This window comes from Carettochelys insculpta, chromosome 2, assembly GCF_033958435.1.
Source record: "Carettochelys insculpta isolate YL-2023 chromosome 2, ASM3395843v1, whole genome shotgun sequence".
NCBI classification, from domain to species: Eukaryota; Metazoa; Chordata; order Testudines; family Carettochelyidae; genus Carettochelys; species Carettochelys insculpta.
Window position 1 is genome coordinate 162925129 of NC_134138.1, and position 25586 is coordinate 162950714.

The 25586-nt window shown below is 40.6% G+C and overlaps 1 protein-coding gene across 1 annotated transcript in view; it reads left to right on the forward strand.

The window, feature by feature from the left end:
- The window catches only part of ERP44 (endoplasmic reticulum protein 44), a 109739-nt gene that overhangs the window by 13623 nt on the left and 70530 nt on the right, over positions 1–25586 (forward strand). Inside the window, exons 2-3 of the mRNA XM_074987960.1 lie at positions 16829–16901; positions 25333–25372. Of these exons, the coding sequence (XP_074844061.1) occupies positions 16829–16901; positions 25333–25372 (113 nt within the window). The remainder of the gene's footprint in view (positions 1–16828; positions 16902–25332; positions 25373–25586) is intronic.

The window sequence follows — 25586 nt, forward strand, 5'->3', positions numbered from 1 at the left end:
TTTTGTAATAAGAATCTTTGCATTTAAGCTTTCCGTTTTAATACTGATTTTCAGCAGTCCATCTCTTTAAATCTTTTACTTTTCAGGCTGAAATTTCCCATGTTTGTCTTTGCCCAAAGAACAAATTTTTCTTTTTATACTATGAATAAAAGTAGTTCAGCCGTTTTTGAGCATGAAGGGTATTCCATATGAAATCTTAATGAAGATCACTAAGTATGTATAGTAGGGCTTGTTATTTGACCAATCAAAAATGGTCAAATATTTTAAAGATCCAGGTTAAGTCTACACTGGCCCCTCTCTTTCAAAAGGAGTGTGCAAACACGGCAGATTGAAAATGTAAATGAGGTGATAATTTGCATATTCAACACCTCATTTTCATAAAAATGGCCACTTGCTGTTCCAGATGAGCTGCTTTTGAAATGCAGAACAGCTTGTGTAAAAGGGGTTCCTTTGAAAGGAAGCCCTGCTTTCAAAAACACCCTTCTTTCTGAAAAATATTAGGAAGAAGGGTGATTTCGAAAGTGGGGCTTCCTTTTGAAGGAACCCCTTCTCCACAGCTGTTTTGCATTTCAAAAGCAAATCTTCTGGAACTGAGTGTGGTGGTCATTATGCAAATATGAGCTGAATATGCAAATTAACACCTTATTTGGCTGTTCAATCCACTGTATTTGCATGCTCCTTTGGAAGGGGAGGGGCCAGTGTAGAAGTAGTCCCAGTGTTTTAGAACAGTAACAATAAGAGGAAGTCTTTGTGGTTTCCAATAGACTTAGCCTTAGATATTTGTGTCGAATTACAAAAACATTATGTAACTGTTATTTTAACACAGAAAAATGAAAAAAGAGAGAAGTGAAGTTTGACAAGTGAAAAAATTGGCTTTTTTGCAGTGTTAGACTAGCATTTAAATGTAAACATTTATTTAAGACTGAAGTTACAGAACAAAAAAATGAAACATAACCATCATGTAGCAAGTACAGGTTGCACCTTCCTGGTCTGGCACCCTCAGGACCTGCGCAATCCTTGACCATGGATTTGCCAGACCAGGGAAGGTCAATGCTTTCTGGGATCCCCTCCCAGCCAGCAGCCCTGGCCACTTCCTTAATACTGCCTGTGGCTCCCTGGCCCCAGGTGGCTTCCAGTTCTCAGGACCATAGACTTTTTTCCCCCACTCCTAGCCTGAACCCCAGATGCCAGCTTCCTAGTCGTAGGCTTCCTGTTCCCAGTCCCCACTTTCCAGCCACATGTGCCAGCTTCCCAGGATCAGCTGCGTTTTCTTGGACATTACCAAGAGTTGCAGTTCTGTGCCACAGTATATACATAGGGATTTGACACATTTGGATGGTAGCAGCTCCGTCTATAGATTTACCATTTCAAAATTGATTGACCAGTAGCAATCTAGCATTACATGCTTCTGGAGAGTGATTACCCCTGGCATCTCCAATGTCATCACAGCTTTATCTTTGTGTCCCTGTGCTGAAGGTCTGGGCCAGCCTTGCATGTAGATTCAACAATGTCGTCTTTTGCACCCCAAAGTTTTGCATCCTCTGCTCATCATCTTAAGCCTTCATTATGATGCAATCCCACCAGTGTTAGGCTACATCTACATTGTGAAATAAAGTAGTTTATTGAAGTCAGCTTTTTACCAGTAGATTTTTATAAAGGTGAATATGAGTATCTACAAATGTTCAGAAAGTTGACATAAAATCCCTTAGCTAGGTTCAACTGTGTCAGCAATGCATTGTGAGTATCTATCCCACAGTGTCTGCAGCCACGTTGCATTCTGTTTTTTATGCCTGGGGCTTATGGAACAAATGTCCCACAAATACTTGTGTGTGTCTGGTATCATCATTCCAGAGTGCAATGCTCCCACCCACCTATCACTGGAAAACAAAGGGTCAGCCCAAGGAATTTTGTGCCATTTTTTGGGCTGTTTTCAAAAGTCTACCCCAGCTCATGCAACTGCACAGCCCTAACATGGATCGAGAACAGCCTATAGCCATTGTACACTGAATTTTATTAGAGAAAGATGGCGGGCCAATGAAATGAATGTGGATGATTCAAATGATGATATGGAAGAACTGGAGAACCGGAATGCAGAGTTGCTGGCTGCCCTGGATACATTGCTTGCAACAGAGCACCATTCTGGAGGCATGAAACCAGCACACACTGGTGGAGCCACATCATTTTGGAGGTCTGGGACAACCAGCAGTGGGTGCAGAACTTCTGCATGCATAAGGCCACTTCCATGGAACTTTGTGAATTGCTGTCCCCCACTCTGAAACGCAGTAATACCAGAATGAGACCTGCTTTGACAGTTCGCTAGCAAGTGGCAGTTGATCTGTGGAAGTTTGCAACACCTGACAACTACCAGTAGGTGGAAAATCAAGTGGGGGTGGACAGATCTAAGTTGAGGGCTTCAGTGATACAGGTAACTAGTGCAATCTGCGACCGTGTGATGCAGAAGATGGTGATTCTGGGAAATGTGCTGCATACTGGACGGTTTTGCTGCCATGGGGTTTCTTAATTCCGGTGAGCTGATAGAAGGAATGCACGTTCCCACCATAGCCCCGGAGCAGCTGGCCTCTGGGTGCATAAACCGCAAGGGATGCTTCTCAATGGTGTAGTGGCTGTGATGGATCACAAAGGTTGTTTCACTGACATCTACGTGGGATGGTTGGGAAAGGTGCACAATGCATGCATGTTTTGAAATTCTGGTCTGTACAGAAAGTTCCAGGATGGGACTTTTTTCCCAGACCAGAAGACCAAGACTGGAGATGTGGAGATGCCCGTAGTGATACTGGGTGACCCTGGGTACCCTCTGCTCCCTGGGCTCATGAAGCCATACACCGGCACTCTTGACCGCAGCCAGCAGTGCTTAAATTACAGGCTGAGCAAGTGTAGAACAGTGGTAGAGTGTGCCTTTGGCTGTTTAAAAGCCAGGTTCAGGTGCCTTTTGACCTGTTTGGACATTCAACCAATATCCCCACTGTGGTTGCAGCATGTTGTATTCTCCATAATGCTGCAATTTGAAAGGGGTGCGGGGGGAGGAATTCCGTGCCAGCCTGGGTTGCAGATGCCATGAGCAGGGCTTATGCCCAGCCAGACACAAGGGCATTCACCAATGCACATCCAGAAGCAACAGCATTCAAGAAGGCTTTGGAAAATAGCTTTATGAATGAGCAGACAGCCACATGAGTCTTCTGCTTTTAACTATTGTGAGACCACCCCCAATGATGTGTGCTTGACTTCTATGAAAGCACCACCAACTGCACACCACCCCATGTGAACGAACAAACGATGCTGTATTTTTCAAAAAAATATTTTTTTAATTATGGGGGAAAGGTAAAGGGGTAAGTAGGAAAAGAAAGGCCATGTCTACACTTGGCCAAAATTTCGAAGGTCCATGTTAATGGCCAAAATGGCCAAATGTTAATGAAATGAATATTCAGTGCCTCATTAGCATGCTGCTGGCTGCGGCACTTCGAAAGTGCCGCCTTTTGATCATGTGCAGCTTGTCTAGATGGGGTCCTTTTCTAAAGGACCCTGCAAATGTCAAAATCGTCTTATTCATAGCTGGCATCATGCTAATGAGGTGCTAAATATTCATTTCAGCACCTTATTAGTATTCTCCAATTTGGCCATTAGCATGGACCTTTCGAAATTTTGGCCTAGTGTAGACAGAGCCAAAGGGAAAAGCAAAAGGCGTCGTGTGGTGGAATGTGAGCCTTTCGCAGTGTGGTGAGGTCCTGGGCACGGAGTGAGAGACTGGCCTTGCTCTCCCCACTGTGTCTGGGGACCCTGACAGAGTTGGGGATTGAGCCATATTGAGGGGATGTGGAGCTGCATGGTGAGTCTTGTGGTGGGTGGCCCTCTGCAGCTCCAGCATGGAACATAGGATCTCAGTTTTCTCCTTAACAGCTATCAGGAGCTCTGTTGAGTCCTTGTTCCTGTACTGGAGCACAGTTTGATGCCATTCTGTCCACTTTTGGTTAGCAGCTGCTCTGGCTCACTCCCCATCAGCCTTTTCAAGTTGCTGCAGTATGGATGACCTGTTTAGATCTCTTTTTTTCACCTCATCATAGCAACCCTGGCTCCCTCACACACATTGCCTATGGAAGACAGTGAAGATAAAATTTTAAATACAATTTTTAAATGTGATACAAAGCACTTACCCATAGAATGAATTCTGTTTGACAATCATTTCAACTTGTGTTTTCCAAGGCCACTTTTGGCTTCTTAAGGATACCAATAAATCAATCTGTGCAGAACAGAAGTGTAAGGGAGTGAGAGGGAGGCCTGACAGTTGCCCAGCTAGCCCCACTCTGTTTCACCTGCAGCCGGTGTCAGGCCTGGAGTCAGAATAAAAGGAGAGAAGATAATCAAGTTCAGGGCTGACCAGCCGAGAGGCAGGAGCTGGCTCTGACACTTGCAAGGCCTGAGCCAGAGCTGTCTCTGGGTTGGCCACCAGAGGACACAGTTTCCAAACCCTCCCCCAGGCTAAAAGGGGGAGAATCCCAGGGAACCTTCCCCTAAGGAGGGGAAACTAAACTCTCGGGGCTATACCCAAACTAACACTACAGCCTCTAGAGTGTGGGCGGAAGGCCTACACCTCAGTCCTCTAGGCCCCACAGTGGCCTAAGCACTAGTGGGAGCCACTTAAAAGAAGCTATTAATTATCCAGACAATTTCATTGTGGATATGGTAACATTTTGTTGGCTTACAGATGGCAGGGAGCAGGGTCTCAGGGGGCCGTCCCTGTAAACTGCAAAACATGGGGGGAAAAAAACTTTTTTGGCAACTCCTTACCAATCCTGTACAGGGGAAAAGCCATTTAAAGCAGGGAAAGCCCAGGCTGGACATGCCAGTGTCCAGGAGCAGGGTTGACAGAGCCTGGCAGCTGTGTGGCAAGGGGGATGGTTCGATCCCGCTAGCTGCATGGTGGGATATCCCTGTAATCTGCAAAGCGTGGGGAAAAAAACTTTCTCGGTGGCTCCTCACCAGTCCTGTGCAGGGGGAAAGCAAGTAGCATGGTGGGAGGGGAAAAGGCCAGGAGAGACTGACAGCTGTGTAGATGGGGGAGCCGTAGAGCCCGCCAGCCACATGGTGTTCCAGGGTTGGTCCTTTAGCAATTTAAATGGACAGAGAGCAGTGTGGAAAAACTCTAACCAAAATTCCCATGCTTCATCTGGGTTGCAAAGAGACATCAGCCTCCTAAGAATAACTGAGAGTGAAAAAGAAAATATGCTCATACTGTATAACCACAGGCTAGAAAATTTGCCACAATACTGTGTGGCACTTTGACACCAGATTATTTACTCATTGCTTGGCATGGCAAGGTATCATGGAAGCCTCAATCTCCTCAAAAACCTTGTGCAAAAAATGAGTCCGTGGCTGAGACCTTTATGAAGGTCTCCCAAGAATGTAGTGCTCCATCCCCAGAATTATTAATAAGCTGTTCTAAGGGGAATAGAGCCACCGTGCCTGAGCAACAACCCACTTGTGGCAGTTTAAAAAATGTGTTCCACAGAAGTGAACCTATACCTGAACCTGCTTGTAGCATTCTAAAATGCTCATCAGAAGAGCAGTCCGCACCGTTGCTGGACACCTGAGCTTTCAGTGAGGAGGGACTGGCCTCAAGGTTCAATGTGAAGAGCTCCAGGCTGCCAGCATGGTCGTCTTCGGGCACCTGCTGCCTGTCGGCAGCATCCTCCTCCTCATCCTCCTGCACCACCTCTTGGCTCTCACCAGGTTCCTGAGGACAGCATCCAGAAGAGTCCTTGTCAGTTCCGTTACTTTGACCCAGCGTTGTTGAAAATCCCAGGCGTACCCTTTCACGATCATGCCCTGGGAAATCATCTCATAAATATCTGCATTTCACTTGCAGACTCGCAATTTAGTCGTCACTGATTCTTCTGCCTAGGCAGAAATGAGGTCCATGATCTCATTGGAGCTCTTTTGCAAGCTGAGAACTCGAATCCTGAGAAGAACCCTGAGTAGTCATGATGGTTAGGTGGCTTGATGCAATAGCCGAATGCTCTGGATGGCACCTGAGGTGTACTATCCACACAGTTCAGGGAAAAAAAAGGATTAAAATTCTTTTACCTAATCCAAATTCCCAGGCTTCCTGTTACCTACTTCATGCACACCTGAAGAGCAGCAGAGGTGAAAGTAGACAGAACGGACACCTGTGGAGTACTGAGGGATAACTGTGGGACACTGCTGGAGGCCAATAAAATCAATTTAAAGTCATGCTGGTTCCACACTAGGATTACTCTGATCTTTTAAATTCGATTTTGGGATTATGCCACATGAGATGATCAACACAAGAATGTCGACCTTAGCGCTCCTTAAATTCAACCTAATGGTATTTTGCAGTGAAGACAATCGTAGAATGAAGCTACGTGCCTTAAAATCAGCTTTATGCTATTGTATAGATATAGCCTTAGTTTCTCATACTGAGAAGCAGTGAATCCTGAGTGGAGTTAATCTGACTGCTTGTATTTTCATTCCCTTTTTTCGCCATTTAGTTATTATGCTTTTACTTCTCTGCAGCTGCCTCTTCTCAAACCCAGTAGTACTTTCTCAGATTCTTCAGGTAGAAAGTTTCATATGACCTATATTCTCAGCACCCATTGGAACTGCACTGACCTCTGTAAGGTTCTTGCTTCTGACGTAATGAAGATGAAGACAAAAAAGTGGCCAATATGACTGGAAGTTTTTTAAAAGGTACAGTAATTATGGGAGGGAGAAAATGGGGCATTTTGACCCTAGTTCTTAGAAGTCTGTTTGGCAAAACACTGATGTCTCAAAGAAGCATGAAGTTCTCACATATTGCATTCAGCCTGTAGTGATGTGAAACACACTGGTCTACCTGTCTAGGGTACAATACATTTTCCACTGACAGAGCCATTTCTGAGTTTGTGCAGCACTGACACAAGCAGACAAGTGTTCATATGTGTGAAGGATCTAAAAGGATGGAAGCAATATGCCAACAAAAATCATGTTAACCAAATTTTGGTGCACAGATCTGGGCTTAGTATGAGAGAGGGAATGAACTAAGGCCAGGGCTACCCACAAAAAATTGTCAACGTATCTATGTCACTCACAGATGTGAAAAAGTTCTCTCCCTAAATGATGTAATTGGGGTGACCTAATTCCTCCTTGTAGACCAGGTTAGGTTGACTGAAAAAAATCTTCCCTTGATCTAGCAACACCCCCTTGGAGAGGTGAATTACCTATTTCAACAGAAAAAAAATAAGTTTTCTGTCAGTGTAGAAAGCATCTGTACTTGACTGGCATAGGTGCAGCGCTGTAATGGTTGTGCTGTAGACTTCTTCTAGGTAAACAGAGTCCAACATAGGTTTATGCTTAGAGAAACTTAGTGGAAAACACCAAAGTGAGAAGCTATAAAGAATTCATTCTAAGTCCTTGGCTACACTAATACCCCCTTCCACTCACCTACATAACTTCATCTATGCAAAGAGAACAGCTGAAGTCAATGTACTTACCACAATGTCTTCTGTGCAGTAAGGTTGGCTGAGGCTGCTCTCTAGTCAACTCCAGCTACTCATTTCATCCTAGCGGAGTCCTGAAGTCAATGTAGAGCGCTTTGAGGTTGATATTATTATGTCTAAGCAAATGCAAGATAAAGTTTCAAACTCAGATGTCCTGTCAAGATCTGTCATACCCAACCTCATAGCGATCCTCAATAACAGAAGACTGTGATGGCTTGATCATGTGAGAATAATGGGTGACAAACATCTTCCCAAAGAAATCCTCTTTGGTGAACAAGAGGAGGACCAAAGCTAAGATTCAAGGATACATGCAAAAACACCGTGAAAAAATTCAATATCGATCCAAAATCCTAGGACTCTACATCATGAGATCGAAATACCTGGCGACGATTGCTACAACAGGCCACATCAGCCTTGGATAGTGTGTGTGTAAGCCACACAAAAGAACTTTGTCTTAGAAGGAAAAACTCTCAGACTTCAAGAATTCGGAAATGGACTGGCATGCGGTTATTGCAATCGACTGTGCAAATCCAATGCTGGATGGATAAGCCATGAGAGAAACCACAGACTCAAACACTGCCCATTGAATCTCACCGCTGCTATCCACCATCTCTCCTGACAAAAAGGGGCCATAGTAAGTAAATGCAATAAATTGCCAGTGGATCAGTTTGCTGATTCGTTGATCCCCTGGGTAGCGAAAACAAGATTTAAGAGTTGTACTTCATTTAAGACAAAGGCGAGTCAACTTCTGCTCTTAGTAGCCTCTTAGCCCTATTGATTTGATTAAAAGAAATATATTCCTTTTTAACTTTCTTGTCAAGTATTTCAGTAATTCTTGTTATCCTTATCAACCAAGGTAATTACTGTAGTAATTGGTGAAGCAGATATATTAAACCACTTATCTACTGTTTGAATTGAAATTGTAGCCTTAATTTCATCATTGCATTGTGTTATATGTGATTAGCTTAGGGAAATTAAAATAAATTAATGACGTATTTACTTAGCTTCATGTCTGCCTGCTGCTGCTTTTGATAAATCCATTACACTACAATTGATTGGTTCCTTTGTGACAATCTCCTTGCAAGAAAACAACCTATTTAAATTTAAAGCTAGTTCCTGAGCTCATATTTAATTTATTTGAAATCTTATTGTCACTACAAAAGTTTAGATTTACAAAATGAGAACTAGAACAGAGTGATCCTCTCAGGAATTTGAAAGCTAGAAAAAGTAGGCATCCATAGATACCTACAGCTGAGAGTACTTGAACACCAGATTGATGGGCTGTAGTCCAGTCAGTTCCTTGTTAAAATGAAAATGGTGATAACTAAGAACAGTAGACTTAGAAATCCAGTTAATGAATTTCTTTTCTTCAAAGAGATGATCATGGCTATCAAATACTAAAGCAAGGAAGGAAAGATAAGGTATGCTTTAACTCGATGCATGGCTATAAATTTCAGGGCGGAAAATGTCAATGCAAAATGACAAGCCACTTTTTCTGTAATCATTTAATTCTAGGGACAGTAGTTCTTGAATCTCCTTTAGATATTGTTTAATAACAAAACATCTGCACACTTTTTTGGAGATGGATTTGTTGTGGAATAAAATTAATAAGAAACACAAACTTCAAGTACAGGTTAGATTTTTTTAAAATTGCATTTTAGGAGGCATTTCAGCAGAACTGGCTTCTTTTTGTTTTTCCAAAGAAAGGTCTATTTTAAAAATAACAAGTAAAATCTATAACTTTACTTTGACCCATCTCAAGAAAAACCTTATGTGACTCTAGTTAAAACTACCAAAACAAAATCCATAAGATTGAATTACTTTATTAGGAAGTATTTCTAGACAGGTGGAACATGATTTGCTCAGTGTTTAAGCAAATCAAAAATACAGTATGCTGTAGTAATAGAGGCCATTTAGATACTTAAGTAAATTTTTTTGCATAATTTTCTTCCTGTCACATGCATCAGTCATAATAACAATCTAACTACTTTCCACCTGGATAGGATCATTTGCCATAATTCCAGGTGCTTATGGATAAGGTTTGCTGTGGTTTGAGGTTTGGAATCAGTACAATCTGGAATTTCCTTAATATTTGAAATCTTGTCTGGATTTTGCAATTCTCAGTGTTGCTGAAGATGACCTCTTCCTACTTACCATTTGGTTTCCTGTTGGTGAGATTAATTTTTGTAGGGATAAAACAGTTTGTTTCAAAGAGGCTTCCAGATTTTCTTTTGTGTAGATAGCTTTTAGAGAGGCTAAATCGAAGTGTTATACCTCCTCCTGGAAAAATTTGAATTCTACTGGTTCCACTGTTGTGGTTACATCAACTCCACCTTATAAAAGTGTTCTTTTCCTCCATATGTGGGGAACAGACGGTTTGTATTGCACTGCATTTGTCAATGTTTTTCAGGTGCTCCAGTTGCATCTGCTTTTTAATTTTACAAACAAATTTTAAAAATCAAAATTTAATATTTAATATACTGTTCTGTTTGTCTAGTGACTCCAGTGCAACAGTTACAGAACAATTTAGCCCAAATAGATAGGTTAGCTCTCACAATAATAGTAATGTGAAGTCAAGAAATAAATATCCGGTTCAAATAACAAAACGAGGTACAAGTAATCTGGATTTGTTTGTGTTAGCAGTTGTCATAAGTTAGTGATTATAACGCAAATAGATAGTGCATTTATTTTTATTGTCTGTTTGTTTTCATTTTTCTGATAAAGTTGTGGCTACAGCTGTTGTACAAAAATATGAATGCTAGAAAATACTTTTCATATTGTTGTAGTTATTAAAATTTGCTGCTATCACATTTTTCAGTAAAAGTCTTTAAGAAGTGATTGTTCTTGAATGCTTTATGAATTAATCAGTTCAGAAAGACATCTTTATAATATAAAGAACAGTAGATGTCTTAATCACCAAATAAGGACTGGTAATAGTCAGTAAATCTTCTTTATGGAGTAGTTCAGGATCAGTATTGGGTGTTTCTATACCAGTTATTAAGGGTTAAACTGTCTTCACTGAACTTGAGTTGCATCCCTTTCTCCACTATTCTGTGTTGAGTTTTTTTCTGTTTTAGTCTTTAAACTATGTGGATACTTATAAATTTTCTGGGAATACTATCTGTAACATACTCTTGACTGATGGTTCTGAAGCCAAACTTCAGGGGCTCTTGCAGTGCCTGTCAGTTTCCATGCTACTTTCTCCTGGAATTGCTTACAACTTTTATTCACCTGCAGCAGGCTGCAAATCCTTGTGCTTACTGTTGCCTGCCAGGTTAATGCAAATCTCAAAGCAGCAGATCAGTGCTGTGAAGAAGCGAAACATTCCTGGGGACTGAAAGTCAGCCACCGATTCCTGTGGGGCTAGGACTTCTGATAGTAGCTCCAGTACGTCAATCTGGATTAGAAATGGGATAGAGCTGTTTGCTAGGTACAAAGATAATTTTCTGGTGGAGAGAAGTGTCAGTTGGTCGTGAACCATTAGCAGAAAGAAAGTTAAATGAAAGGTTTAGTAAGAATAGACTAAGCTACTACTGTTTATCTTCTTCGCAGATGCAGTGCGAATTAGACACCATGATGCCACAGGGAATAATAGATTACCTGTATCCTCTAGAGGTTTTGCACTGGAAGTGAAGACCTCTATATCGTTATATGGATTGAAAAAAAGGAGAACCTGAAATACCACAGATCTAATCTAGTGCTTGCTTTTTAAGACTGTCTTACTCACACGTCCACTTAAACCACTTCAGTATTTTCCAAGGAAATAATTAGAATAAGAAATTTAGAAACAAATGGTCATTTTGTTTATCCAATTCTGTCTTTTCTCATCAGCAGTTAATATGTGCAAATACCTGTTAAATTAATAGAGTAAAATGTGCGAAAAATAGTTAATCAGAGAATAAGGTAAAGTAGTAAAAACAGATCTTATTGATTTCAACATTCAGGATGGGTATTGAGCAACATCACTGTCACATTAAGATTAAAAAAATGGTGTGTGGGGTTGGAATAAATTAAACCCTTGTGCTTCAGGGCATAAGTTAAATGCCACATGACAGAATTGTGGGGATTTTTTTTTCTACTGTGGACATTCTTCTTTAACTGCCTTCTACAGAGTTTCTTGGACCTTCCTCTGAAGCATTTTTCAAGAGATGGGATCCAGGATTACTTGGACCGTGGTGTAATCCAATGTGGCAAATCCTTTATTAAAATCAGCCAATTTTATCTTAAATCTTTTCCCCACTGTATTTTCCTCAAGGTCTCACCTATACCACTTGCAGCCAAGTCAGTAGGCCTGTTCCAGTTTGTAGTGTGCTTTGGGCATGTTAAAGGCTTTAGGCTGTTTGCAATATGAGCAAAGTACCACTGATGTTACAATTTGGTGCAGTGTTTTATCCAGTTACTACTTGAATGTAATTGTAGTGTTAATGTGCCCTAACTTCCTGCTCCTCTGAGCCATTCTTGACTTGCTCTTCCACTGAAACTTTTAGAGGAGGAAATTGCCATTGCAAGTTACATAGGAGCTGTTAATAAGAAACTCAGATTACTTCATATACTACTTAAGTGTGTGTTTATTTTAAGATCAGTCCATTGTTAAATTACAAATGTACCAGAAGTCTCCTTTTCACAGTGAAAAGTGTCCTCTTCTCCCTCACCCAACCTCACCCCAACCCATTCTTCTGTAGCTCAATAATAGAGGAGCAGATATTGCTACCAAAATCACACTTGGATGGGAAGAACATTTCAGAAAGTTAAGAGGCTAAAAATAGGCCCAATAAAACTCTGAGGTAGCCCTTGCATAATAGTAAATATCGTAATAACCATTTATTTGATAAAGTTCTTGGAGGCGATAGAAGGTGTATTCCACAAAACTTTCTTGATTAAAGGCTTTGTGGTAGATTTGCTGCCCAAACTCAGTTAGTTTGTTTCTATTGAATGTTTGAGTTTAAACAACTCCCCAGTATAAAAAGGATGTGGATGTGGTGGAGCAGGTTCAGCGGAGGGCAGCAAAAATGATTAAGGGGCTGGAGCACAAGACTATGAGGATAGGCTGAGGAATTTGGGCTTGTTTAGTTTACAGAAGAGAAGACTTGGGTGATTTAATAGCAGCCTTCAACTTCCTGAAAGGGAGCTCTAAAGAGGAGAGTGAGAAACTGTTCTCAGTGATGTCAGATGGCAGAACAAAGAGTAATGGTCTGAAGTTAGAGGGCGAGGTATAGGTTGGATATGAGGGAAAGCTACTTCACCAGGAGGGTGATGAAGCATTGGAATGTGTTGCCTAGAGAGGTGGTGGATTCTCCATCCCTTGAGGTTTTTCAGTCCCTGCTTGACAAGCTCCTGGCTGGCATGACTTAGTGGGGAGTTGATCCTGCTTGAAGCAGGGGGCTGGAATAGATGACCTCCTGAAGTCCATTCCAGCCCTATGATCTATGAAATGCTATGGTGTGTATTGTACTATTTAAGATTCAGTTAGTGTCAGGATGTCTAGAGGTTTTATACATGTCTTTGTATTATTATTTTATTTAAAAATATGTATTTAGATTTACAGGTTTCTAATGACTAAAATATTTTTGTTCTGCCACATTTTGTTCAGTTGTATATTTTAAAAACATATATATGTTCCTTTCCTGGGTTTTTTAACAAGAATGCAGTTGACAGACAGATGATTTTCTCAAAAGAATTTTGTTTGGTGATTTGATGGGTGATGTTTAGAGACTTCAGCAGAAACCAAGATAAAATTTGTCAGCGCAGTGTAGCTTCTTAGCAATTTAAATAAGGGAACTGTATCTTCATGTTGAAATTTAATAGTAATTAAAAAACAAACAAAAAAAAACCTTCATCTCATGGGACAGCAGGACTATTTAGTGAAAAGGTGATATTTCTTTCCTAGGGCTGTTTATATATTAAAAACCTCTGAAGTGAATGCAAAGCCTTGCATATGTATTGGCAGAATGTTTCATGTAAGAAGATAGACACTTTTTTTATACATTTAGCCTTATTGATTACATCCACCCATTGTGAAGCTTTTGGCATCCTCAGCTGTTTTGTCAATATGTTGATATATTACAACTTTTTATAAAGGTTTGTTTGTTTTTATACTTCTGGTGAGAAATGGAACATTTCAGTAGCCTTAGACTACAGCAGGTTTTGGGAAAGGTATAGTTCTTCTTTTCAAATACACATCAGTTTTAACAAAAATGGGAATGTGTAGTGTCACTCTACATTCACGGCAATATTTGAAGACTTTGTTTTTGTGGTCTTTGTTTCAATAGACAGCTAGCTGTACCAAACACTGGTGCAATAGCAGACTTGGAGGAAACTACCAAACATTAAACTTTTTTGCTTTAAGGCTCCTGTCTTTGAAAGGTTTGCCTCAGATGTATCACCATCATCAGTGAATCCTGTATTTGGTTTTCAGTTAAGTATTTGCACTTGATGATAAGGTGTGTTTTACAAATATCAACATGAAAACCTAGGTAGTACCTGCCCCATTTCAAGTAAGCATATCTTAATAAACACTACAATAACATAAAACTAGTATTTTCATTCTGAAGCCAGGTCGCTACAATTTTAACATGTGGGTGATAAAAAATCAATGTGTCAGGGGATCTGATATGCTGAAACTCCAGTGCAGGTGGAGATTCACACAGAACCCTGTCACAAGGGTTCCTCTGCAGGTCTGTGTGGTACTTAGAAAGTCCCATGTTCTGGAGGTTTATTCTTAGGTTTCCCTGGTGTTTCCAGCAGTGATTCTCTTCTCTCATTATCCTTCTAACTCTGATGTCACCTTTTCAGCTTCCAAAATTATTACAACTGGATTTAGTTCAGCTTTCCCTAATTAATGTTCAGCCAATCCAACACAACCAAAGTAACATGGTAATATCTGCCAGTAACACAGCGGTTGCATGTGTCTGACACAAATGGAGTAAAAGGAAAGAAGGTAGCTGCATATCATGTTCTTGTTTTGATGGAAAGAATACCACAGGAGAGTAGTCCCAGAACCCAGCAGTCCTCAGGGAAACCATTTTCAGCACAACAATCTTTAGGACCTCACAATATCTAGTACAGGTAAATCTATTCTGGGGAGAAGACAGAAGTTTTCCTGGAGCCTCTGGAATGAACTCTTTAAGGAATTAAAGACCATCACAAACCTCTACCTACCACTCCAAGTACAAAATGCATTTTATTGATCTTGCTTTCTCTAATGTAAATATATAGAAATACATATATTATTTGAAACCCAAACTGTAACCATGCCAAACCAAGATACTCCAGTGCATAAACCACTGTCTCTGAGAAGACAACAAATGAGACATTCGTGTGTTTATATTGTTTAATGCACAACTGGAAGGCTTTCAGATACCACAGTGATAACCAAGGTTTAAGAACCTATATAGACTAGAATTCCAAGATGTTAATAGTCCATATATGAGAGAGGGAGCAAAAACAGCTACTGTAGATGCACTAATAGATGAAATAATAGATATCTTGCTTTCTAAAAGCTTTACCCCTCACCCCCCATCTTTTAGAAAATCAAAAAGAACAAGGCTTGATAAAGATAATGCCTTACTGGTACATGTTGTTGTGATTTTCCAAGCTGAAGTTCATCCAAGTGGATGCTCTAATGCTCATAGCATGTAAGGGAGACTGGTCATTTGAATTATGTTGGTAGTAGACTCTAAACCCCAAACTACGTATCATAGACGCTTAATGGGAATTGCTAATAAAAGCTGGATAATCACAATAGTGTTAAAAATGGATACCTTAAATCCCTCCACATGTCATTTGAAAGGTATTCATAGATTTTGGCACTGTAGGTGCTGTAAGTACAATCATTGTGAGTGTTGTTGCTGTGAGCCAAAATAAACTCACTCTCTGCAACTCAAATTAAGCAGTTTTGCTTCTGTATTTTTTTTTCACTAGTCCATTTTCCCTGAGATTCTTGGGGCATCTCTTTAATGCCTTGTTTTCTTTGACGCAAAGATGTGTGTGGTCTCTTATTAACAGCAAGATAACCGTCACACAGTAGTGTATCTCACTGTAAAATCTTAAATGGTGATGAGGCTCTTGTACAGTTCAGTATGACATAACTAGGTGAGGTCAGCAATCTTAATCCCTTCTAATACCCCTGGTTGGCCTTGCATCATGTACTTGGTGGTAAATCTACAATGTTTTGTCTCCATATGTTTTTACAGTTGGATAGCTAATGTATGTGTTATCCTGTGGTAAAATGTCTCCTTTTTTTTTCTTAGTGAAGATTTAACTGTCTTGTCGTCTTTTCCACTTTCCCTTCTGTGTTTACTGATTTCTGCTTTAGGAATGACTTATGCAGGACACCATACAGTCCCGAATCTATCCACAAAAAGTAAAATTGATAAACGAGTCTGGTTTCCTTCACATAGCTGCAAGTGCAACTATCTTACATGTTTTTCTCTGGTTCTCTTGCTCCATCACTACCTTCCAGATTCCCCTGAATCACAGAGGAATCTTAATCTGTGCACAGAGGGGAATGGAAGGTAATGTGATACTCAAAACCTCATCTGTAATTGATAATATCTTGGCTGGGTTGAAAAGTTTTTCCTGCACTTAACTACTTTTCTTACTATTAGAATTTTTTTTTTTTAAAGTAAGTAAGTAAATGTGAATGGAACTTGGTATTGCCACAGTAATTACACTGAATCCACCATAATTATCCACTTAATTCTGTAACTGACACATCTAACTGTCATGATGATAGGTTATATAAATATTTAATACAGTTGAATGCAATTACATTCAAGGACTGAAGAGATGTGAGGAACCATAGAAAACGATATGAAAACAGCTGGTTTAGGGGAGCACAATTGCAACTTAAAGAAACAAACACAACTGATTATCTGAGCTCTTAGATTTAGGAATCTCACCCTTTTCTTGTGCAATAAAATCATTCTATTGCTAACGTGTGGCTTTCATTTCCCTGCTAAGAAGGAATAGGTTTGGCCTTCTGTTTTTAAAAATATGTATTCGTGAATAGATTTTTTTTTCCATCAAGGCCTAGAAATTACCTGTAATATTTACTGAACGTATTTGGAACTGAAAGGAGAAAAGCAAGCAATAGATTATAACAAGATAATACTTTAATTTCATTATTGATTTATGCATCCATAAATAAAGTTTACTTACAAATTTTGTTGTGACTGTTTCTGAAACTACATGAATTGTGCTATGGTATATATTGTCATCTTTTTAACCTATGGTGTTTAAAATCTCGGAGATGCATTTTTCAGTGTTGAAACATTATAAATCTGAAATGCAGATTTAGAACTTGTTTCTTTTTGCAGGTATCCTGGCTTCTGAATCCAGCAAGAAGTGAAATAACAAGTCTAGATAGTGGAAATATAGATGACATTTTAAGTAAGTATTTTGAAACTTCTTGGCTTTGCATGTGTCTGCAACTGTTCTTTACTTGTGTGTATAATGGGTGATTGTCAGAATAATGTTTCTACAGTGCTTTGAAAACTACTGTAAAAGTAGACATATCAAGCATTACACTTCTATCAGTGTCTGTGCCCAAAATTGATTCTCTGAACTGAAGGGTTACTTCGAAAATTAGCTTGTTGTTTAAATTAGGTTTTTAAAAGGCTAAGGAAAAAACTTGATGTCTGAAAGAGTACAGTATTAGAGAAGGTAGGAAGATTTTATACAAAAAAATCTATCAACAAAATGTTTGGGAGAGGTCACCAAGCAGCTGAAACCTGCTGCTAAATCCTAAATGTCTTCCTTGAGTAAATTTATGCTTTTATTCTTTTAAGTGGTACCTAGACACCACAGTGATTCACCCAGTTGAAATATACAAATTGATGATTCAGTAATTGCTCTCTTATTTTATTTGCTTTATGCAACCGTCTGTTCTTTGCCTTAACATTCTTCATCTAGAACCTAATAGCCAGTTTGCCTGGGGGTAAATGTTGACTGTGCTTTGTGTGTAGGCTCTTAGTACTAGAAATTAGAGCTGTAAAATAAAAAGGTTGTGTGATACTGCAGGATAGTTTCATATAGTAACTATATGATTGTAAATTTTCCAGTCTTGTTTTAAATAGCTTAAGTGATAATCTGGTAATGGAAATGGTAGAAGATCTTTTCCAAGGACATTTGCTGTCTTTTTTTTTTTCCAATACATATTTTAAATGCTAATTTTCTTAATTTCATCCTCTTATCCTTCACAATAAGTACTTCATGTTTCTTTGGGACCTCTTAAATTCCTATGTCATCTGTGAATGTTTGTTAGCCTCTTTAATGCTGCATAGGGACGCTCTTCAGAGACAGAGAATATCTTAAATAAGGCTACATCTCACACTATCCCATAGATAGACTATCTATCCTGTATCCCATGGACTTTTTGGTCCCCTAACCTTTTCACCCACCAAAAAAATTAAATATCTGAAATACAATATTTTAAAATTCTGCATACTGTATTTATCAAACAAAATATCACATCAGTTTCAATTATTTTGATGATGTATTTAAAATGACCTGTCATCAAGTATGTCTAACAATACAGACTACTAAAAGGATTCTCCTAGGAGCAGACAGTTAAAGTAACCCTTATGACAAGCCAGTTCCTGTTTCTTTGTTACGCTTTTGTTGGGCTCCTCAGTTTGGGTGTGTTACACATACCAGTTAGACACTAGGAGAGAAAACTTTGCTCCTCCAATCCCAGACACTCCCTCTGTCCCCTACATCCCAGCCAAGGTATTAATCCTCCCTCTTACCACCAGATATGTGCAGCGTTCTCGATCCCAGGCCCTGCACCCCAGCCCTTTAGATTTAGAGCCCGACTGAGGAGTACACCATTGCCCAGACCCCCCCACACCACACCCATCCCCAGAGATCAGCTTCAGGACATACCCCAGTTTAGGCACCCCTCCACACGCCACCCTCAGAGCCCAGGGATCAAGAGAGAGGAACAGCCTGAGGCTGGGTCCCAGGCTTGTATGGAGTTTCTTGCACACCACCTCCTTCTTTCAGGACCTGCTGAAAACTGCAGCTGCCTGGAACCCCTGAGGTCCTCCTCTCCCTCCCCGCAGCAGTGTCCAGTATTTCTGAGCTGGAGAGGTGGGCTCTGCTGGGTCCAGTGACCCCTTTGTGGTTGCCACGTGCTCTACAGCACCCAATTTGTGGGGAAAAATAGAATTCCTCACACAACATCAATTCTGCACAAATTTTGCGCTGTGCAGTGATGCAGACTTCTCCCAGGAGTAAATTCAGTGCCTTGAACTTTCTTTTTTATTGTAATAAATCAGTCAATTTCCAGTCTGACTTTTCATATTCAAGCCAATTCTGATTAATTTTGAGAGTAAGATATCAAACACAATTTTTTTTTTCTAAAATTCACTTTGTGTTCTGTTAACGTAGTAACTCTGACCTGAGGAAGTGCTCTGGATGACTTGAAAGGTTGTATACCTTGCTGAAAGAAGTAGGTTTAATTAAAAAAAAATTACCTCACGCACTGTGTCTCATATAGTAACTTCGTCATTTTGTCTAAAATCAATCTAGTTTGCCTCACAAGGTTTTTCTTGGAAATCTAGTGCTGCTTGCTGACTATAGTGATATTGTACTTAAGTGGTTAGTGGTTTTTATTTTATTCCCCTTTTTGTATTTGTCTATTATTTTGCCAAAGGTAAAAAATTTAATTTACCGTATGGTAGTTACCAAGATGACACTAGTTTATTATGAGCCTACTGTTGCAGGACTCCTCTTAAGCAGAATTATAAGAAGAAGTAAAAGCAGCACAGCCCTGGTCACGTTTTCATAGAGTACAGTATGGAAGATCACTGCACAAAAGACCAAGCTACAGATGTATGTTGATTTCTCTAGGTGTGCACATATATAACCAAAAATAGGAGATTATCCTTCCCCTACGGAGGAAGGCGAACAGTCCAAATCAGAGTTATGGAATCACATTACAGTAAACTCTTTTGTATCCAGCAGCCCTGGGACTGGGAGGTTGCCAGATATGTAAATATTATGGATAATAGAGAAGGATCCCTGCACCACCAGTTCTCTGACAGCAGGGCTATATTACAGCAGCGCTCCTCTCCCTGAAGCCCTTGGCAGCCCAGTCCCTGGAGCGCTGCTTCTGACTGCGCAGCCTGCTCTACACTCCCCACTGCGGGTCATCAGCTCAGGCCCCAGTCCATGCTGCCACATGGGGAGGGATGGCTCTCCATGCTCTGTCCACCTGTCCTCTGCCCTCTCCCTTGGGGCGGGATGGGATCCCTTCACCACCTGCAAGCAGCATAGCCCCCCCAGAAGAAAAAAACTAGTTGCTGGGGTAGCGGCTGGTGGCAGTGCCAGTTATTTGAGAGTACCGGCTGACTGAATGCCCGTTAAAACAGATGGCAGTACATAATCTAATTAAACAAAAAAGATGCCTAGAGGACAGATTCCTTTTAGGCGGGGTATCAAGTGCTGTGACAAAGTACTTAGGAGGCATGTATAGTTCACTAGCAATGTTACAGATTGAACTTCCCATGGTACATGAGTAGGGATCTATAATACTAATTTCCTGCCATACCTAAAAGACTAGGAACAGGGTCAAGCTGTTGTCATCACCTTCTACAGTGAGTTGTCATGCTCTAATGTCCACGTTTTTTTTGTTTCTGGGTTCTTCTACAAATATAACGCCTCGATACCAGCTCCATTTATCCTCCCCAGTCATCCGAAGTAGCTAGGGTGGTAAGTAATGAGAGAGGCAAGCTTCTGAGATGTTAAAAGAAAAGTCAACAGTAAAGGGGCTTCTTTGCAAATAATTTCTCTCTTTCTAGCCCTTGTGACCTCCATGTTGTTATAAATACATAAAATTGGTAAATGCCTCTGTTTGTCAGAGGTTGTTAATGGTAGACAGGAGAGTGATCACTTGATGATCCCCTGTCCTGTTCGCTCCCTCTGGGGCATCTGGCATTGGCCACTGTCAGAAGACAAGATGTTGGGCTAGATGGTCCTTGGTGTGACCCAGTATGGCCACTTTTAGAAGTCCAGTAGTGTCCTTGGCAATCACCACTCCAAATTGAACCTGGTGTGACTACTGATGGCAAAGGTGCTCTTCCCTGGTGTTTGGGACTGAATGTTTTAAACTGGAGGCCATTGTGATTTTAAAAAATGTCATTAATATATAGGTTCTTAATAGTTACCAAGTCAACGGAGGCATCAGCTTAGTCCTTTCCTTTGGTCATGAAAAATTTCAAGAGGCATCAGACCAAACATCCCTTTCTCTCACCCCCAAAAATAAAACAAAGAAAAAATCCATCACTGACATCTTGAGTGCCTTCACATGCATTCACAAACAATAGTAATGTTGTTGCCCAGTATTGTAAGTATGCTCCCCCTGCACCCCAGCCTAAAATTCCTATGGCCTAAGTGCTTCTGTCTGAAAAGGAAGATGCAAACCAGTTTCATGGGTCTTTGGTCTTTCAGATTCTGTACTGGTGCAGATTACTTACCAGCTGTTTTAGTGGTACAGTGGGAAACTTTATGCAAAACTGAAACCGTTCAGAGTCCTCTAAATTGTCAGTTTATGATTCTAGACCCTGCCAGATGCTATGTAAAGGAATACCTTGCAAGTGGCAAATTGGAGCAGTCCCTGAAGTACAACAGGAAAGGATATTTCTGTATTGTTGGAAGCTAGAACAAGTGCAGGATGAAGAGACGAAGGTTGCAGCTGCTCTCAGTTCCATCAGAGTGATCTGCATGGCTCCCAAGTAGTCCTGTATGGACCCACGCGCCGCCTCTTCACTCTCTGTTTGGTGTCAGGTTTTTCAGTGTGCGTTTGAGCCATTGACCTCTAGATCGTCTTCTCATTGGCCACTGTCAGAAAACAGGATACTGGGCTAGAGGGACCTTTGGTCTCACTCGGTATGGTCGTTCTTAATGTTTTTTTTTAGGTAACTGCTCCCAGCTCCTCTCCACAGCAGCTGGACTGTATGGTTATCTGTTATTTGCCTTAAGACAGTCAATACCCCTGTCCTGTAAATGGGTTTCCCCTCTGCCCTCTCAGGGATTATTGTTATAGCTTGTGCAACCTCTCTGGTTTGGCGTAGTCAATACTTCCCTCCTTACAAGAAGAGTTCCTCCTCAGCCCTCTTTCTGGGGCTGAAGTTATATCCTAGGCCCCTTTCATCACACTCAGAATTTCCCTCCTTCAGACAGGAGTCTTCTGGGAGCTGGATTTATAGTTTGTCATCTGCAAGGCTTATGCTAGTTTCCTTCAGCTGAACATCCTTTCTAGTTAGTCCCCTAGCTTGGAGGGTGTAGAAAGCAACCTTTCTTGCTGATGTATGCCCCTCTTGTGAGAGAGGAGACAGTCTTCATGTTTGATTCTTTCTCCTAGTTGATCACCGAATTGGGTAAGCAAGAAGGAAACCTAGCCTTGCTCACTTGGACAATTGTCCAATCCCGGGTTTCAAAGAAGCAGTGTCTCTGTCTTCCCATCACTATATATTCCTGAGGCCACTTCCTTTCTATCAGCCTTTAAGTTCTCGTATGCCTTCCAGAGCCTTAAAGGCCATGCGAGGTAGGAAAGTGGGCTGACCACTGGGCTCTACTGCCCTGAAGCTTACCCAATCACTGCAAATCACCTCCTACAGCTATGGTTAAAATGAGGTCATTGGACACTGTCCAGAGAAGGTACTCTGGAACTTTGCAAGATTAGGGTTACTGGGCTGTGTTAGTACAAATCACCACCACAGAGAGAACTTTGTTCAGTTCCTAGTCTCAAGCAACTCATGGAAATGCCAGAATGTGACTGGAAACAATCAGTCATCTAATTCAGGTCAAAGCAGTATAGTCTGCTCCAAATTGTATTTGTAGACAGAGTATTGGGAATGAACAGAGCAGGAATCCAAATTCTTGAGAGGGGCTTAACTTCACATGTCCAATTTACTATCACATAGACAATTCCTCCTTTTGCTTATGGATTTCAGCTCCTCTTCTCCATTCCTGATTTCAGTCACTACCATTTGATCTGACAAGTACTCCCAGTGTGTCCTGGTTGTATTAAATAATTCCTTGAAAGGAAAAAAGGAAATTTAACTTTTCTCTTCCTGGATCAAGCATCTATACTCAGAGAGATCTTGCCACAATTGTGCAGAGCAATTTTCTTTGCTTTAGTGCCTTAGATACATGATGTTCATGGGCACGTGGTGACAGGAACTCAGTCACAGACTTGGGATGGTGATGAATACTATTGTGTACAAGGTCTCATCTCAGAACAATGTTAACAGAATATGAAGGTAACCATAATGGAAAATAGGTGATGCCACAGAAACAAAATCCAGTTCTAATCGAAGCCTTTTGAGAATGCTAACCTCATACACAGGCATGTTTCAATGAAACAAGGGTCTGATGAGACCTTCCCAAGAATCCTGCTGTCTCCTGTACATTTCACCCAGTCATGTATGTAGACAGAGTTCAGGGTCACGTCCTTGAACATCACATTGTTCCACTTCTAATAGAAAAAGCGTTTGATATATACTAGGAACAACATAATCATCCTTACTTCAGAGAAAACTAACTTCTTCTGCCTTGGATGAAACCAAGTTTACTATCTCTAGGTGCTCTATCTGCTGAAAGGAAGATGAACAGCAAGATTTTCCAGGCAAAAGTTGGATTAAGCACAGTGGATCTTTACACCTGAAAATGTCCTCGTTCCTTTTAAATCAGGTTGACTGGATAACCTTATGCCTCTAGGAACATCAGTAAAGTACACTGTGGTCTCTTTCTGTCAGGCCCTTTGTATTGGGTGGTGAATGACCTGTAGGAAAAGCATACAGTGTCTCTGCTATGTGTCTTCCCATTTTTTCCACTGCTCAGAAGGATAGTGAGGAGAGATCACAATAACTCTTTCTTTCTGGTTTAAGAGGCTGTGGCTTTTAGGTCTGATTAATCTAGTACACTGGACTTTCCAGTTCCTTTGTCTCGAAAAATAGGTCTGCTATGGCAAAAATCAGTCCTCTGCCAGGGACCAGGCAGGTTCAAAATGGAACTGATTATCATTATCTGGGACCAAAAGGTCAACTGACTTAGTTTACTGACTTATGCAAAGTCCATAGTTCAACTAATATGGTAAATAAGTGAAACAGCCTGGAGTTCCTCCAGGAGGGCCTTCTTGTGCCTATATATGAGTGTCTGAGCAAAATGATTGGCTCTTTAGTATAAGATTAACTGCATGTTCAAAAAAAGGCAGTTTTGTACAAATTCTAACATTAACTTCCTTAGAGTAGCAATTATCATTCCAGCCCTAGAAGGAATTGGGAAGTATGTGGAGGGGAAGAGGACTGGAAGCAGAAGGAGCAGGAGATTGGGAGGAGAGATTTTGGTTCACAGAGACAGGAAGAGGAGGTGGGAGATAGGACATGGGACTCACTGGGCAAGGGAACTTGGGAGTGGGAGTTGGTTTGTGGGTGGGAGAAACAGTGGAAGCAGGGGAGAGGACACTGAACTGGGAGTCTGTGTGTTCAGGGGAGAGATTGGTCTATGATTGGGTAAAAATACTGGGATGATGAGCCATTGGTGGGAAGAGAGAAATGGGCCAGCCACAGATGGGAAGGGACAGGATAGAAGGGGTAAAACTTGAGCAGAACGAACAAAATAGTCTGTGCTCAATAGCTCACACAACCCTAACAGAGCCTGGAAATGGGTCCTGAGTCTTAATATTGTGCTGTTGACAAGTATCTATGAAACTCACCAGCAAAGTGTTTAATCCCCCTCTAGTGTTTGTCCACCCGGAGGATGACAACTTAACTATCATTTATTCCATCAACTTCAAGAGAAGAAGCATATGTAGTGGATCAAAAATACTCTCTGCTGAATATGCGAATGTCAATATGATGCCACATGATAGGCTCTTTTTTTAACCTAGAAGATTGCACAGGCAGCTATGCTGAGAGAACATTTAAGTTACAACGTTGAATACTCAGGACATTCCAGAATGAAGATTGCCTATGTAACTTGAAAATATGCCTTATGTTATATTAATTTAATTCAAGACTATATTTTTACATAGCACCCTACCTCCTTCAATGCATGGGATGATCATTCTCTGGAAATTAATCACATTTGCGTAGGAAGGCTTTTGTCTGCAGGGCCTTGTATGTGTACTGAATGAGGGTGTTGCTCTGCACAATTGTCCTTATCTCAGCCACAGAATGCCTATGTGATGCTGGTGAAATCACGCAAACAACACATTTGATGGGTAATCACTAATCATGTGTTCCGTATTTCCTGGATGCCAGACTTCAGACCCTGGGGTCTCATTTCATCTCTGAGAGTGCTCATCTGTTCTGCAACTGAAGTCAATGGGAGTTTTTTGAGCACTGAGTTTTGCAACCCAAATATTAAATGTTCTTGTCATTTTGCAGTTTTATGTGTGCCTTTGTGTGTCATTTAACACCCCATATAACTACTGTAGTCTCTGGTTTGGAAGTCTGATAGACATCCAGAAACTTGTCACTTTTGTGTGTCACAAATGGCAAATGTCTGTTTTTTTAATTGCTTAATTATTTTTTGTATCTCTACACAAAGAACTTCACTCTAATTTTCTAAATATAGCTATTTGCCATAATGACACCTCTTCCCTTCCAGACTGTGCCCCTTTATAGCAGTGTTCCAGTTGACTCATCCCATTCACTAAATGTGTAACAGCCACTAGATTGTAATCTCCATAATCTGGAAGTTTTTGTTCTTGTTGCTTATGCGTACTCTGGCCCGAACAATCTCTAATTTAAGTGCCACAACAAATGTTAGCATCACAGTATGACATTATTTTGTGTGTGTGCTTTTTTTTCAGATAATGCTGATGTTGCTTTAGTTAATTTTTATGCTGATTGGTAAGTGCCAAAATTTTTTCTCTTTCCTGTTAAAATCACTGCATGTTGGAAATTGTCCTGTTCTATAATAACAAGTCTTACCACTCTAATCAAAGATACAGTACTTTTTAAAATATATATATAAAAATACTTGACATGTATGCAGTGCTTCATCAGGACATCTGCCAGAGAAAAAATGTAGTCTGTTGATAATGGCAGTAAGTATTTAATTAGT